At 44.6% G+C, this 15,026-nt stretch overlaps 1 protein-coding gene and 1 non-coding gene across 7 annotated transcripts in view; one reads left to right on the top strand and one right to left on the bottom strand.

Moving 5' to 3' along the window:
• Window positions 1-15,026, bottom strand: part of CDKAL1 (CDK5 regulatory subunit associated protein 1 like 1) — a 721,376-nt gene that overhangs the window by 180,576 nt on the left and 525,774 nt on the right. For 5 of the 6 annotated variants that reach the window (XM_014557197.2, XM_014557199.2, XM_014557198.2 and 2 more), the window contains one exon: window positions 2,221-3,149. The exons of the other annotated variant lie outside the window; for it this stretch is intronic. In XM_014557197.2, coding sequence (XP_014412683.1) covers window positions 2,943-3,149 — 207 coding nt within the window. In that variant the 3' untranslated portion in view covers window positions 2,221-2,942. Of the gene's footprint in view, window positions 1-2,220; window positions 3,150-15,026 lie in introns of those variants that run through there. 6 annotated transcript variants of the gene reach the window in all.
• On the top strand, window positions 8,056-8,128 carry TRNAA-GGC. The gene has a single exon. It is a non-coding gene; the product is annotated as a tRNA-Ala (tRNA).

Here is a 15,026-nt window from a genome sequence, read left to right as displayed (position 1 = left end):
TGCAAATGCCCCGACTTAGCAATTCCACTCCTCGATCTAAGTTCACACAAATGCACGCTTTTGTGTACCAAAACACGAATTATAGCATCATTATTCTAGTAGCCAAAAAATTAGAAGTAACTCAAAAGTAGAATGGATAATTACAATGCGGTATATTCACACAACAGAATTCTAATCAGCAACGAAAGTGAACGGACTACTGCCACACACAACCTGGATGCATCTCACAAGCAACGCTGAGCAAAAGAAGGCAGATGCAAAGCAGTGCATGGTGTATGACTCCGTTACAGGGAGACCAATTTAGGATGTTAGAAGTAAAGATAGTAGTTACCTTTTGAGGGACAGAGTTAATGGCTGGGAAGGTGCATGGGGAGTCTACTGGTGCTGGTTACCATGTGTGTTCATTTTTTGAAAATGCATCAAGCTGTCTCCCTCTGATTTATATATATGCATTTAGGTACATGTATTTATGTACACATATTTGCATTTTCCTATGTTTGTTTTACTCTAATAAACAATTTAAGAAAAAAATTGGCCAAAATCTTGAAAAGATCTTACCATAGAATTTGTCTCCCGGTCTGTCCCTCCCAAGGCACCCCTGAATTCACGTTGAAAGCCAATCCCCAAAGTGATGGTGGGAAGTGAGGCCTTTGAAAAGTGATTAGGTCATGAGGGTAGAGCCCTCACGAATGTGATAAGGCGTAAGAACAGCTACGTTCATAAACTGTGATTACAAACAGGTCGATTATCCTCTCGTGCCCGACTCTGTATCAGTCAGGGCAGGCTGCGTCACGCCACAGTAAGAGCTCCCAAATCTCAGCGGCTCAGCGGAGCACAAGTTCCGTTCTTGCTCTATGTGTGTCTGGCACACGCAGGCAGGATGCTCTGCCCCTCGCACTCCCTGAGGCAGTCAGACTGAGGAAGCTTCATCCTGACACGTGTGTCCACAATCGCCTCTGCGGTGGGAAGAGTACGTGGCAGACTGGATTTGAACACGTCTGTCCAAAGAAAGACATGGCCTTTCCACTCCCACTGCATAGGCTAAAGCAGCTCACATGGCCAGGCCTAACCCCAGAGGGGCAGATGTGCAGCCGCCCTGTGGGCAGAAGGAGAGGAGCTGGAAAGGGGACAGCTTTACAGATACCACACTTGCTCCTTCGGCTTCCAGGTTTAGTCATGTTCAGAGTTCTGTCCGCAAGAGAACTGTGTGGTCAGCAGACACCCACCCTTCTCTCTCTTCCTCTAGCAGGTCATGGAAAAAGCAAGCTGGGCCTTCAGACCACGGCCACACCCTCGCCAGCTGGTCACCAGGATGGGGACCGCTATTAGGTATGATCCGTTCCTGCTGCAGGGCTTCGACGCCTTCTGGACCGAAGAGCAGGGTGGAGCTGCAGCCTAACTGGGGGTAACAGCTGGGGTGGAGTGGGGACGATCCTGCACGGCCGAAACAATCCTTGAGAATCCCCACCATGGCTGGTGAGGGGGTAGCAGGGCTGTCAGAACCCTGGATGTATCACTCTCTTACGGAAAAAGATGAAGGAAGGAGAGTGGAGGAGAGGCAGGCACAGAGCTGGAGGGGAGGAAAGAAACAGATGAGGGAGATGAGAGGAAAAGTCTCAGATAGGAGTAGAAAAAAAGCTTTCTGTGTCCAATCTGTACTGGATGTGAAACTTCCTTATGTCCTAGAGAGCATGACTCTAGGCTTTGGGTAGTATTTCCACCTCTGCTAGGTTTTCATTAAATAAGCACCACGCTGGAACCCACTCTTTATTAACAAAGAAATGACTGTATATCTCTCAAGAAATGAAGTGCCCAGCAGGCTCCTATACCCTGCCAAGTCTTCTCCTTCCTCCTGCTGCTAGCACAGGAATCCCAAGTGGATGTCCCGCTGCAGGGCTCTTGTAGAGACATGAGCAGATCCTTGCATTTTACATGTGATTTACTCTTAGAAGCACATACCAGGTTCCGGAGAAATGTACTAACTAGTACTAGAGTTTTTTGTGTTCTTTTTTTTTTTAAACTCAGCAACTGATGACATAATTTTAATTTGGATTCCTTAAAGTCAAAAAAAGAGGCTGAAAACATTTTGAATAAAAAGAAGACCCGAACAGGGGTGGAGGTTCAAAATGAAAGCTGTCCCATGGTAACCACACGGCGCCTGATTTCCCTGTGACTATACAATCCAAGTAATTTATTAAATTCTGATAGTCAGGAGACTTGTGCATTACACCAATTCCTTTTATTGTGAAAGAAATCACTTTATTTAGTAATGGCCAGTGATGTCAGGTAGAAATAAACACGACGTAATTGATCAAAAATGTCAGAAAAGAGGCAGAGCTTGTTTAGACAAATCCAGTTTTTGAAAGTTTGTGGGTGCTTAGGAAGTGGCTGATTCCTCAGACTTCTCAAAATGTTGCCAGGAGTCCTTTAACTGGCAGACTCTCCCTGTGCATTCCAAAAGGATTCAAGATCCAAAATCAGGTCTCCATATAAAGTTTTCAGGAATACAGCTGCTGTGGAAAATAAGATGCTTATAGCATCAGGACCCCAAACAAGGCATCAAGAGAAAAGAAACATTTACAAATGTTTATTGAAAATGGAAAATTCTTCCTGCATATGGAAGAGGTGACCAGACCCACCCTACAAATAAGCCCTGATTGAAGATTGGCGATTTAAAGAAAATGCAGCCACTTGCATTTCTTGCTAAAAATAAACCAAAAGGAGCTTAATTGAAAAGAGATGCTATGGCAGCTGTTATTAGGTTGCAGGTCAAATAACTCGTGGTCCCAACTCAATGTGAGATGGGGTGAGCCTCATTAAAGAGTGTGGTTGAAGAGCAGATGGGGAGACCAGAAGAAATTATCGCCTTTTGAGAATTAATGTGGTTGCTTTCCTCTTCTTTGAAGATTTTAATTAGAAATTTATTCTTCTTCACAGAGGCTTCAGTTAGTTATGTTTTCATTATAGACCTTGACCAAAAAAGCAAAAAGAAGAGCAAACAGAGCCATGCCCACAGACAGCGTCAGCGCACAGTCCTGGTGCAGCCTTTGCAGTCGCCGCGCCATTCTGGAACTTGCCGAGTCCCGTGGAGTTGCAGCTGGGCTGTGGGATATTGAGTTCAGGTGATGCCCAAGCCTATTTCTGAATTCCTAGGAAGAGAAAAACATAGAGGAAAACGAAAGATTTTAAAGTTACAAAAAAAGCTCTCTTGTGATACCAGTCAAGGAATGGATCTCTAGAAGGAGCATTTTTTTTTATTGAGATATAATTGATATATATTGAGATATAATACATATAACACAAGGATTCAATATTTGTATACAGTGAAATGATTACCACAATAAGTCTAGTTACAACATAGTTAACAAAACTTTTTCCTTGTAATAAGAACTTCAAAGACCTACTCTCTAACCAAATATACAATGCAGCATTATTAACTGTAGTCACCATGCTGTACGTTAATTCCCCAGCACCTATTTATGTTACAACTAGAAGTTTGTATCATTTGACCCCCTCCACCCATGTCACCCACCTGCCACCTCCCTGTCTCTGACAACCACTAATTTGTTCTCTGTATCTATGTATTCATTCAGTTTTCTTTCTTCTTTTTTTTTTATTAGATTCCATTTCTTCCTCTGACTTATTTCATTTAGCATAATGCCCTCAAGATCCATCCATATTGCTGCAAATGTCAAGACTTCCTTCTTTTTTACAACTGAGTAATAATCCATTGTACATATATGCCACATCTTCTTTGTCCAATCATCCATTGATGGACACTTAGGTTGCTTCCATGTCTTGGCTGTTGTAAATAATGCTGCAATGAACATGGAGGTGCATGTATCTTTTCAAGTTAGTGTTTCTGCTTCCTTTGGATAAATATCCAAAAGTAAAATTGCTGGATCATATAGTAGTTCTACTTTTAGTTTTTTGAGGAAACTGTTTTTTTTATATTTTGCTATTGAGCTGTATGAGCTCTTTATATATTCTGGATATCAACCCCTTATCAGATATCAGTTATGTAATTTGCAAATCTTTTCTCCCATTTGGTTGGTTGCCTTTTCATTTTGTTGATGGTCTTTGCTGTGCAGAAGCTAATTTTTAGGTTGATGAAAGAAGCGGCTATCACTTACTTCTTCAAAAGAGGCAAAAACACCCACCAGATGCCAGGTGGGCCATGTTAGGTATAAGTTACAGTTCCTTTCCTTGAGGGGTCAGACCAAGTTCATGAATTTCCAAATTATACACAGACTATGTGAGACAAATGGTGCTCACAGAGAATCAAGGCAGAACTCACGGAGAGTAGAACTGATGCAGAGTGGAGTCATATCACAAATGTACCTAACTTTTAGGGACGCAACCATATCCACTCAGGAAAAGAAGAATGACAAAGGATCAAACCATGGAAGCCATTTTATTCAGCAAACACATTCCTTTGGACAGGGACTCCTGGCTGGGACACTGCAGCAGGAGGGCTGCCCTAGGCCCTCCCTGTGCACAGCCCCTCCATTCACCCTGGTGTGCAGAGAACACCGCCATTTTCTCTGTGCGCCAGACCCGGAAAGGCTGGGAAATACTGCTTGGAGGGAGAATGAAGACCTAGGAGATGTGACTGTGAGACTTTTCGGGTGATCTGTGTTCCTTGATGCATTTTAGCAGGTGTGGGGAGGAGTGGACCAGGGGCACGCGGCCGCTCCCAGGGTGGTTCTAGTGTTTCAAAATGTAATTTGGGTTCCATGATATTAGGTTTCCACCTTATGCACAGGCTTTACAATCATTGCCTCTCCTGCTGAGACCTGAGTAACATTTTGAGAGATGGAGAGCGGAGAGCAGGGTGCTGGATGGAAGGAACAATGCTGGGGGGCGGGGTGCAGTCCAGGGACAGCACAGCACAAGGCGTGACTGCGGAAAAGCAAGAAGTCCACAGAAGCACAAGATGTCTTGGAGGGACCATTTAGCTTTGTTTATTCTTTCCTTCCATGCTCTCAAACAATCTTCTGGTAACAGCTTGGGCCTCTGTGTGGAGTTGCAGTCCCACTGGGCACAGAAGCAGAAGGTGACTGGCAGGAATGTGTAGGGTGGACTAGGGGGAGGGAAGAAAATAGGGGAGAGCATCCAGGGGCAGGTTGTGGTGATGGAGGAGGTGGAAGGTGATGAGGACCTATGTCAGGATGACGACAGAGGGCGCAGAGGAGGGAATGACAGATTTTTGATGTAGAATCAACAGGACTTGAATTCAGGTGAGTAGGTGACGGAGGTAGAAAGAACAGGCAGAAATGAGAATAACTTTCCTAACCCAATTTTCACCAGCTACTGTGATAGACGTGGAAGGAGTCTTGCTTTGACTATAGGAGACTGATTACATTAACAGTTAATATTAATTAGTTAATTAATTAATCAATACAGCTGTTGACCACCAGGATCAATCTCTCAACCCCAACGGCAGTCAAGCCATTACTTACTTCTGGGCTCCTCAGGCATTGGGGCGGACACCCTGCTGACTCCCTGCACTGGAAGCTGTGGACAAGGAGGCTCACAGCTGGACTGATGGAGCCGTCGTCCCCGCAGCAGAGGGGGCAAGGGGCGGAGCTCCGCGGTCCACACAAACCTGCCCTGGGAAACCATTCTCTTCTAAGACTGGCTTTCTAGGGGGTCTTTTGGAGCTGGGACTATGTTGACAAGCTTTCATTTCGACTGGCTAGAAATAGCCCCAAGATCTCGAGGAGAGCACATGGATATGGTCACCCTGGGAAAGAAGGCAGTCCATCTACAGCTAAAGTGACAGAAACTACGTGAGTTCCTCAAAAGCAGAGAGGCTGCCGAATTCATCTCTGGGTTCTTGGAACCTGCACAGCCTCGAGTACAGAGCAGACACTCAGTAAGTGTTTAGACATGAATGAAAGAGTAGATATGAGGATGTACGTTACAGATGAGATAGAACTGATCAGAGCCATGCTTGTCTATGTCTCTGGTGATCGACGGACACGACTGGACTCCAGCCAGGAGCTACTGTCTCCAGCAATTCAAAAATCACTTCTTAAGCTTGGGTTTGCAGGTCCAGAACTAAGAGGCTAATTAATTTCTCCTGGGCCTGAGTTCTTTGACCCTTTTAAGTCACAGATGGCTTTGAGAAATCAGTGAAGACCACAGACCATTCCCCCAGAAAAACATGGGGGTGTGCAAGCACCTATACACACAGCCCCACTCACATTCTGCAAATAATTTCAGGAGGGTCATAGATCCAGATATTGTGGGGCCCCTCGCTTGCTCTTCAAAAAATATGAAAACTACAAATACAAAATTAGGTACAGGGCCTCAGAAGGGGCCCCTCCAAGTGTGAGGCCCTGAGTCTTAAGCTCTAACAGCTTCAGGGAAAATCCGTCCCTTTCCCATCCCCAGTTCCGAATGCTGGACCTTGGTCCTGGGCCTGCGACTCCGGAAGGTGCTATTCTGTGACCACTGGTGCTGGGCCAGGGGTCAGGCTGCCCTGGGCAGGACTAGGTGAGTCTCAAAGCACAAAGCACTTGGTTGGGTTTATAATACATTGTACTTCACGAAAGTGCAGCACAGGGAATGTACCTGCGCTCTCAGCCCGAAAAGAAAAAAACCTTCAGCGTCAACACAAGTGACCTATCTGATGCCAAGCCACTCTCCTGTTCCCAGGGGCCAGTACACATCACAGGACCGTCTGGAAGTGCAGTGGCGTCTGCAGCCTGACCTGCTGCTCTCCCTGAGATCAAGGTGGGAGCCTGACAACGGAGCAGAGAGGGGAGATGCAGCCTGTCTCCACCGCGCTGTGCTGCTTTCAGCATCTTCACCTCATACCAACTCAGCGTCTTGGTGACAGGAGTTGGATGACGCATTTCTAATATAAGATTGAAAAAAAGTTTCTCAGATGACGGAGTCATCTGTAGCCAGCTAGCTTTGTACATTTCAATTGTCAGCACCACTGTGATATTGAAGGAAAAGTAATTTAGAAATACAGGAAATACAAGGACTTTCTCACGAAGTCCAAGATGCTCGAATACGCAAATGCACAACTACTGCAGATTTCCACACAGCTGGAAGCATTCATGAATAGAAAATAATGTAGCATTTCTGGAATGTAATGAAACTATAGGTGAAGTGATGACAAGTAACCACAGCAAGATAAAGTTTAAACACACACACACACAACAATGTCTATAACTGACTTTAGGGACAAATTTGGCACAGTTCATAGTTCTGGAAAGTAAACAGAAAGGCTTGGACCTTTCATAAACCTCTTAGACATCATCAAGGTTATTAATTCCTGACACTAAAGACACATTTGTATCGCTCAAACTTTAATGGACCAAATACGAGAAATTGTATTGTTTACTAAAACTAACCAAACATCGACTCTCAGATTCATAATTCTTAAGAAATCAAATTCCATTTAGAGAAGTCTTTTTCAAAACAGAAATTTGAAACAAAGTAGGATATGACCTTTTTACTCAATCAAAAAGATCCACATCTTTATCCAGTAATAGTAGGCTAAGGACACAACAAGAAACTGCTAACTTTGATTAACATGGGTTTTTTTGCCCCTTGTAAATCTCACTGTTTCCGTGATTAATTTCTAAACACGCTTACTTGCTAATTGTTAAACATATTCTATTAATTTTCAAAATTATAGCTTATCAAATCCTATTAGAATAATAAAAATATAGCTTATCAAATCCTATTAGAGTAGATCCAAGTATATACACCAAACCAAACAAAACAAAAAACCCTAAAAACCAAAACAAAAACAACTTTGATGTTCAGAAACTTCAGGGATCATATGTCAACCAGGGAAAGGAAGAAGCAGCCTTTAATTTGAGCACGTTTAACACCCCGAGGAGCAAATGGGACCAGTTCTAGAAGCAGCAAGTACATGGGCTCCGGGCTCTAACAATTTATCCTCTTTTTCCCTCTATACAAAATCACTTGAAAATGGAGATAACATGAGTATTTGCACATCATAGGGTCGTTATGAGGATTAAATGAGAGCTGTAAGTGTCTTGAACATTTAAAACTCAATTAAGGGCGAGTGGAGAGCATAGCTCAGTGGTAGAGTGTGTGCTTGGCATGCACAAGGTCCTGGGTTCAATCCCCAGTGCCTCTGTTAAGGGAAAAAAACAAAACAAAATTCACTTAAAAAGGACACATTCCTGGTAATGTATGGCCCTGATGGAATATGCAAACTGCCTTAGATGTTACTTTTGTTAAAAATTACAAAGTCACTATTTTATTTGCTTTTCAAATATGGTTTAAATTGTTTTTTTGTTTAAACTATTTTTGTTTCTTACACATATTTCTTAACGAATAGCACGGGTTTCAGATTCTGGCAGACCAGAAACCGAATGCAAGTCCAGAAATTTATCAGCTGTGTGACACTGGGCAAGTGGCTTAAGCTCTCTAAGCCTAGTTACCTCTTCTGTGAAGTAAAGATACCAATATCTACTTTAAGATGTTGTTGAAAGGGTTAGAATTAATATGCCCAGAGCCCAGGTGGAGTGGCTGGAATACAGAAGGTTTAAAAAAAGGGCCACTATTATATTCCATTTCAGGGGTGTGCCTTGGAAAATGCAGAAGGCCAGAGCCTCCCACGGCACTTACCGACAGTGCCGAGATGGTGATGCCCTGTTCTGGACACTGTTCTTGGGGCTCTAACCCATGAGGGAGGGGGCCTTGTGCCCACCGTGGAGGCAGCGCCTCTAACTCCCTGGGCTCTTAGTCTACGGCGTGAGCCTTCTGGAAAGTCTCTTAACTAAAACCATCCCATATAAGAAGGGAGACCTGGGTACCACAATTTATAAAGAGGAATTCAACTGTTAGATGTGCCACGGGCCCATTTTTATATCTGGCTTTTCTTTCAACATTTAATATTGTTGTCTTCCAGGAAACTAAAAAGGAAAGAAACACGCCACATCCTCCCCCCAGGACTCCACACACCTGTTCCCCTCAATCTGCTCTCTGCCCGACCCAGCCACCTCCTCTCTACCCACCGTCTGCCCCTGTCTCCTCCTCGTACTGATTTCTCAGAACCTGACTGCTCAGGACCCTCACTAGGAAAACCTCTCTCAACCCAGTGCGCAGCCCCTATGGGTGAGGGGCTCCGGCTCTGCGGGGCCGAGCATCCTGCCGGCCCGCATCCCGGCACACGTGGCACATGTGATGCCCCGAGCTCTCATTATCTCACCAGAAAGTGCGCTCAGTTCAGGCAGAGCTGAACCAGCAGCAGGAGAGAACGTGCTCCAGAGGAAGCCGCCTTCTCCACACATCTACAGGGGAAGGCGGGCGAGGCGCCTCCCAGCAGCGTGTGGCTGGCTGCCCCTGAACCCTCCTGGTGGAGGAAGACGGGGGCCAGCAGGGCTCGGCCTCCTCTACGGCCTTTGCCTTCCACTGAGCTAACACAGAGAAAGCTGCTTGCCAAGGAAACAGACCTCCAGGGCCGCCCTGATTTGTCCTAGTCACAGCTCCTTCAGCCAAAAGAAACAGGGGCCTGAAGGAAAGGGTACCTAGAAGGTGGTCCGTCAACATTTTCTGAAGGGATATTTGCGTGTCTGCTTGTTCCTTCGCATTCTATAGCTCTATATTCAAACAGCTGCAAGGATCCTCCTCTTAGGAGCTGACGGGCTTGGCCTTCCCCTGGAAGAGAGCCATGATGCTGGGAGGCCCCTCTGGCAGCTCCTTCTCCTTCTCATCAAAAATACTTATAAACTGTAACATGGCTGCAGAACCAGAATAATAAGGAGCCAGCAAGAAAGGCGGATGGACGATAGGCTTTCTGGAAGAGTACTACATGGGAAAAGCCTTGTTTCTGGGACGTTCACCACGTGCCCAGCAGGGCCCTGCTCTCCACGCCTGCTCTGCTTCACTTCTCCCTAACACGAGTTTCTCCCGACTGCAAGAGCTGGCCCAGTTTCCAGAGTAGGCGTCCACGGGGAAGCAGAGAGGCCTAGCTTTGGTCACGTTAAGTCGAGCCTGGAAGGAACATCAGACATGCACCTATAATGCAATATAAAGACAGGAGAAAAATCAAGCAACTGTGTAATTATTAAAATGACTACCAGTATCAAGATTCCTACCAAACAGACTTTATCCACTTTACATGGAGGTGACGGCGTCACCTTGTGTTTCCCGACCGAAGGCCCTTCCAGGAAGGGCAGCCTCAGGTCAGGCAGAGACATTTCAGGCCACCTGTCCTGCAGCTCGGAACCATGTTGAGACTCCGTAAATGTGACCTGTGGATGGCACGTCACTGGATTTTCCCTGAACACACACACTTAATCTGCTCACGTTAGAGCGTGTTGCAAGATGTATTTTAATGAGGAACAGTTGGTTTGGTTCTGCTCAAATGAAAGGCATCCCTGTAGGAGAGATGCCACCTGTCTTCCCATCTTGTGGGGCAGCTTCTAAGTGAGTTCCTCCGTCCCCGACACCTGCAGGTGTTGCCAGGGCCCAGCAGTTGCATTCCACACGCCAGCTCCCTTCTCGGACTGACAGCCTCACCCTGTGCTTCGTGTCGCTTGCAGACACCAGGACACACAGGGGGTTACAGGCGCCAAGGTAGCTTTCTCCACTACTTTTCTCGACGTTTCTTAAATTGGGAGCCTCTTACTGTCACATAACTAGGTATGCCCGTTATCCCCAGACCAAAGCTGGGGTATTTTCTAGGTCTTGCAGTCCGTACACAGAAGGTTATACGTACAGTTGGTCCGCATTACAGGTGCGCTGCCATGTAACAGGATAAGTGAATTAAACTCAGAATCAATTACACCTTTTCATTTGGGAGAAAATTGACATTTTAAAACCTCTGTCACAGAGTTATGTGATAAGAGCACAGTGCTGCCAGCCTTTCTGTACCACTTTTGGGCAGTACCAATTCTAAGCCAGACACCAATCACATGTAACTTCCCTCTCCCCCACCTCAAATGCGTACCTGCTATCAGATCATCAAAGTGGCGAAGAAAAAGTTTAAAACCGGAACATATGCACATGCAAAAAGAAATCACTACAATCTTAGTTTTTAATCTTATTTTGGTGATAGCAGAGTAAACACAAGGCTGTGCTAATAAGGCCAAACATAAATTATTAAACTATCTGCCGTGTGATCAAATGCATTGCAGATTATATTCTGAATAATCTTGCCCTGACGACCACCAAAGGAATAGATCTGAGCTGCCTCTGTGTGCTCGTGGTGACCCCGCCCTTTCAGGACGCCCAGCCCTCTGACTTGAATGGTGCCAAATGAAAGAAAGGCAAATAATCATATCAAAACCCGAAGCTCAGCGTCTGCCCATCACCTCATTATTATTTTCTGTAACATCGCATTTCATCCTACTCAAGAGATATGAAAACGACTCTTAAGCTCTGAACTTCCTTTAATGAAGTCAAAATATTTCTTATGTGTAAATTTTTCTCAGGGCTCAGAGGCGCTGTTACAGCTTGAAGTAGAAGCTAACAGGGATGAAGGAAAAAATTGTTTGATAGCTTGTAGCTCAAGATAAATTAGAGTTTAAGAATCATCTTTTTTTTTCCAACCCGGCCTGAACATATGGCCTATGCAGAAAATCTATTGAAACTAAATAAGTGATCAATGCAAGGAAATTGTTTTAAAATATACATCACACAGCGCAGTATACTCTTGGAAGAGAACTTCAAAATCTCCTAATTTTGAAGAGTTTGCTTTGAATAAAAAATTATCTTCATATCAGAAAGCTATCGCTATCATAACTGTATTTTATCCCTAAAACGTAAACTGAAGGAAGCACGCCAATGCCAGCATCCCTAAGGCACACTGCTGCGCGCGGCCCTGGCAATCAGGGATGAACCGAGGTGGCCGCTCAGTCTCGGCGCTGCCTTCTCCGCCCTCCTCTACGGGCCTCTGTCCGACACCTTCATTCTCTTTAACTTTCCTGATCGTTCTTCCTAAACTTAGCACCAAATAGGCCTTCAAATGAGCTCACACTTTCCTAGTTTTGACTTGTTACCTTTACCGAAATAAGGTGGCAGGGGCAGGTCACACACACACACACACAGCCCCCAGGAGGCTCACTAAGAACCATGAAGGTCTGCGATCACAATGCTCATGAACAGGTAGAAATCTGAACTCATCTATTCCAAATGATTGGCTGGAAATAAGCATTTGTACAAACTACAGCTGCTCCACAGGTGTGGCAAAGCTAAAAAAAGAGAAAATGAACTGGGGCAAGATGCTTCGCTGACGATAAAGTCCTTTTGATAATCTCTTAAACCACAACCGAAACCACCCTTATTCCATGGAGCGTAACCAGGAAGCTGTGAACCAGGCTCGCTGCTGAACGTTAACAACTGGGTGTCTTAAAGTGAATCTTCAATCAGTTGAACTCAAAATAATTACCCCTAAGGGTTCTGTTCAACTAGGGTAACCACAAGAGGTACTGGCAGATGTTAGTGTTTTAAATGATCTGTTCAGCTACCCTGCAGGTGACTGCAATTGTGGGAGTGTGTGCCCAGTCGAGATTAGCTGAACGCCACTAAGGTTTTATGGTTGTTTCTCATGAGGCATTTGTAGTGACAATAGCTAAGGGATGTACAGGATGACCAGATATTTGGTCCTGCAATACCTGTTAATAAGGGATACACATCCATCTTCAGCACCAGTACATTCATCCATCCATCCATCCATCCATTCATGCATTCAAGAGACACTGACTGAGCACTTGCTCTATGCCAGGCACTATTCGAGACATTAAGGACAAAGAAGTGAACAAAGCTAAACATCCCAGCACTTACGGGTGGGCTTCCATTGTATTAACTGGAGACACAGAAATACACAAATGTTGGGTGTGTCTGATGGTGAGATGTACCGTGGAGAAAACAAGAGTCAGGACAGGGGTACCAGGTGTGACAGATGGTGGGGTTGCTATTTTACAGAGGTTACTCAGCGAGGTCACACTGACAAGGTGGTGCTTCAGCAGATGCCGGTGACTGCAGACACTTCGTGTGGGCCTCTGAGAGAAGGGCCCCAAGCAGAGGGACTAGTGAGTGGAAAGGCTCCTGCTGAGGGAGCAAACCCGGTGTGTGCACATTCAAGGCACAGCATGGAGGCCTGGGGGGCTGGCCTGGTGTGCTGAAGGGAAGCAAGGTGGATGATGATGTCAGAGAGGCAACCAGGGGTGGGGATTGGCAGATGCCTTGAAGGCCATGGCAGGGACACTCTTAAGTGTGCTGGGAAACCCTAGACTTTTGTTCTGTTTTGTTGCGGGGGGTGGGGGAGGGAGGGTAATCAGGTTTATTTATTTTTTTTTTTCAGAGGAGGTACTGGGGATTGAACCCAGGACCTCGTGTATGCTAAGCATGCAGGCTACCACTTGAACTATACTACACCTCCTCCCTCTTTGAAACCCTAAACTTTTTATTAAAAAAATTTTTTTTTACTGTAGTGAGCTATATATAACATAAAAATTACTTTAACCATTTAAAGGTGTACAGTTCAGCGGCATCAATTACATTTGCCACATTGTACAATTATCACCACTAAGTTTTTTTAAAATCACTCTAAACAGCAGCTGTAACCATTAAGAGACAACTTCCCATCCCCACTCCCAACCACTGATACCCTTTCTGTCTGTTCTAGATCTTGCATAAGTGGAATCATATAATAGCTGTTCTTTTGTGCCGACTTATTTCACTTAGCGGAATGTTTCCAAGGTTTATCCATGTGGTAGCATGTATCAGAATGAATGAATGAATGAAATTCCTTTGTATGTATATGTCAACATATCAAACACGTTCTGTTTATCCATTTACTTGCTGATGGGCACTTGGGCGGTTTCCAGCCTTTGTGTGAATAACGCTGCCATGAACACTGGCATGCAATACAATTGGCATACAAACAGAGCAAGGATCTATTTGAGTGCCTGCTTTTAATTCTGCGGGGTGCATATGCTAGGTCATATGGAACCCTAGATGTTCCTGAGCGCAAGAGAGATAGGATATGATTTTTATAGGGTAGAAACAGGGAGACTAATTAGGCAGATTGTTTGTATTTATTTTCAGATTATATAGTACAGAGCATGGAAAACCACCTTCTACAAGAATATTTAAAAGGAAAGGCCTGTGGCAAATAACACTATCCTGTACCATGGATGCTGAAGGCTAGCAGGAAAGAAACAGCACCAAGAGTCAATGAAAAAGGAAAACTTAAAACTATGATCACAAAGTGTTTATTTTAGGTAACTGTATGTAAAAAAAAAATGCTGTTGCTGGTTATAAATATGGTTGAATAGACCAATGACCAAGTTCTCTTCTCACACTAAATATGTCATGAATGCGATATTAGCATTTTGATTAACTAGGTTCAAATACATCTTCACTGACCGTCACCATGCCACCAATTTCATACCACATATTCACTGATCACTTCCTCTGCACCGGTTCTGATTGTTTCTCCTGCATTATCTCACTTCTTGTCAACCCCCACCCCGCCCCTCCATCGAACAGACTCTGTTACCTTCAGTTACAGAAGAGGAAACATACCTTGATATTGGAACTGACCAGCCAGTGACCACACAGCTAGTAAGGGACAGAACCAAAATTCCAATCCACACAGTAAGATGCAAAATTTACATGCTTACGGGATACTCTAGTCTCTCAAAATGGATGTTTGTAAGAAAGAAGCCCTGGGAGCCAGGGGCCTCTAGAAGGAAAATGCTGGCTCTGAAAAAGTCAGTCTGCAGTGCTCCTTTGCTTTTTGCATCCTTTGGACTTCCTTCCCAAGTGGTGGCAAATCTGAAAGGTACTGTATCCTATTCTTATAGGTTGACTTTCTACTAGATAAAGGTCAACGTGACACATGACTTGTATATTGACATTTCTCAGTAATTTTACAGGATTGCATTGAGGAGGTTGAGGGACAGGAGAAAACTTCTTTCTCCAACATCATTTAATTTTAAAACATTGCAAACTGTGTTAGCAAACAAAGAGACCTGTGAGTCCATTACTTCAGGTACGACTCAAAGTCCGTACTCTGAACA

Source organism: Camelus ferus, chromosome 20 (genome assembly GCF_009834535.1).
Source record: "Camelus ferus isolate YT-003-E chromosome 20, BCGSAC_Cfer_1.0, whole genome shotgun sequence".
Taxonomy (NCBI): Eukaryota; Metazoa; Chordata; class Mammalia; order Artiodactyla; family Camelidae; genus Camelus; species Camelus ferus.
This window is presented reverse-complemented; position numbering and strand designations above follow the sequence as displayed.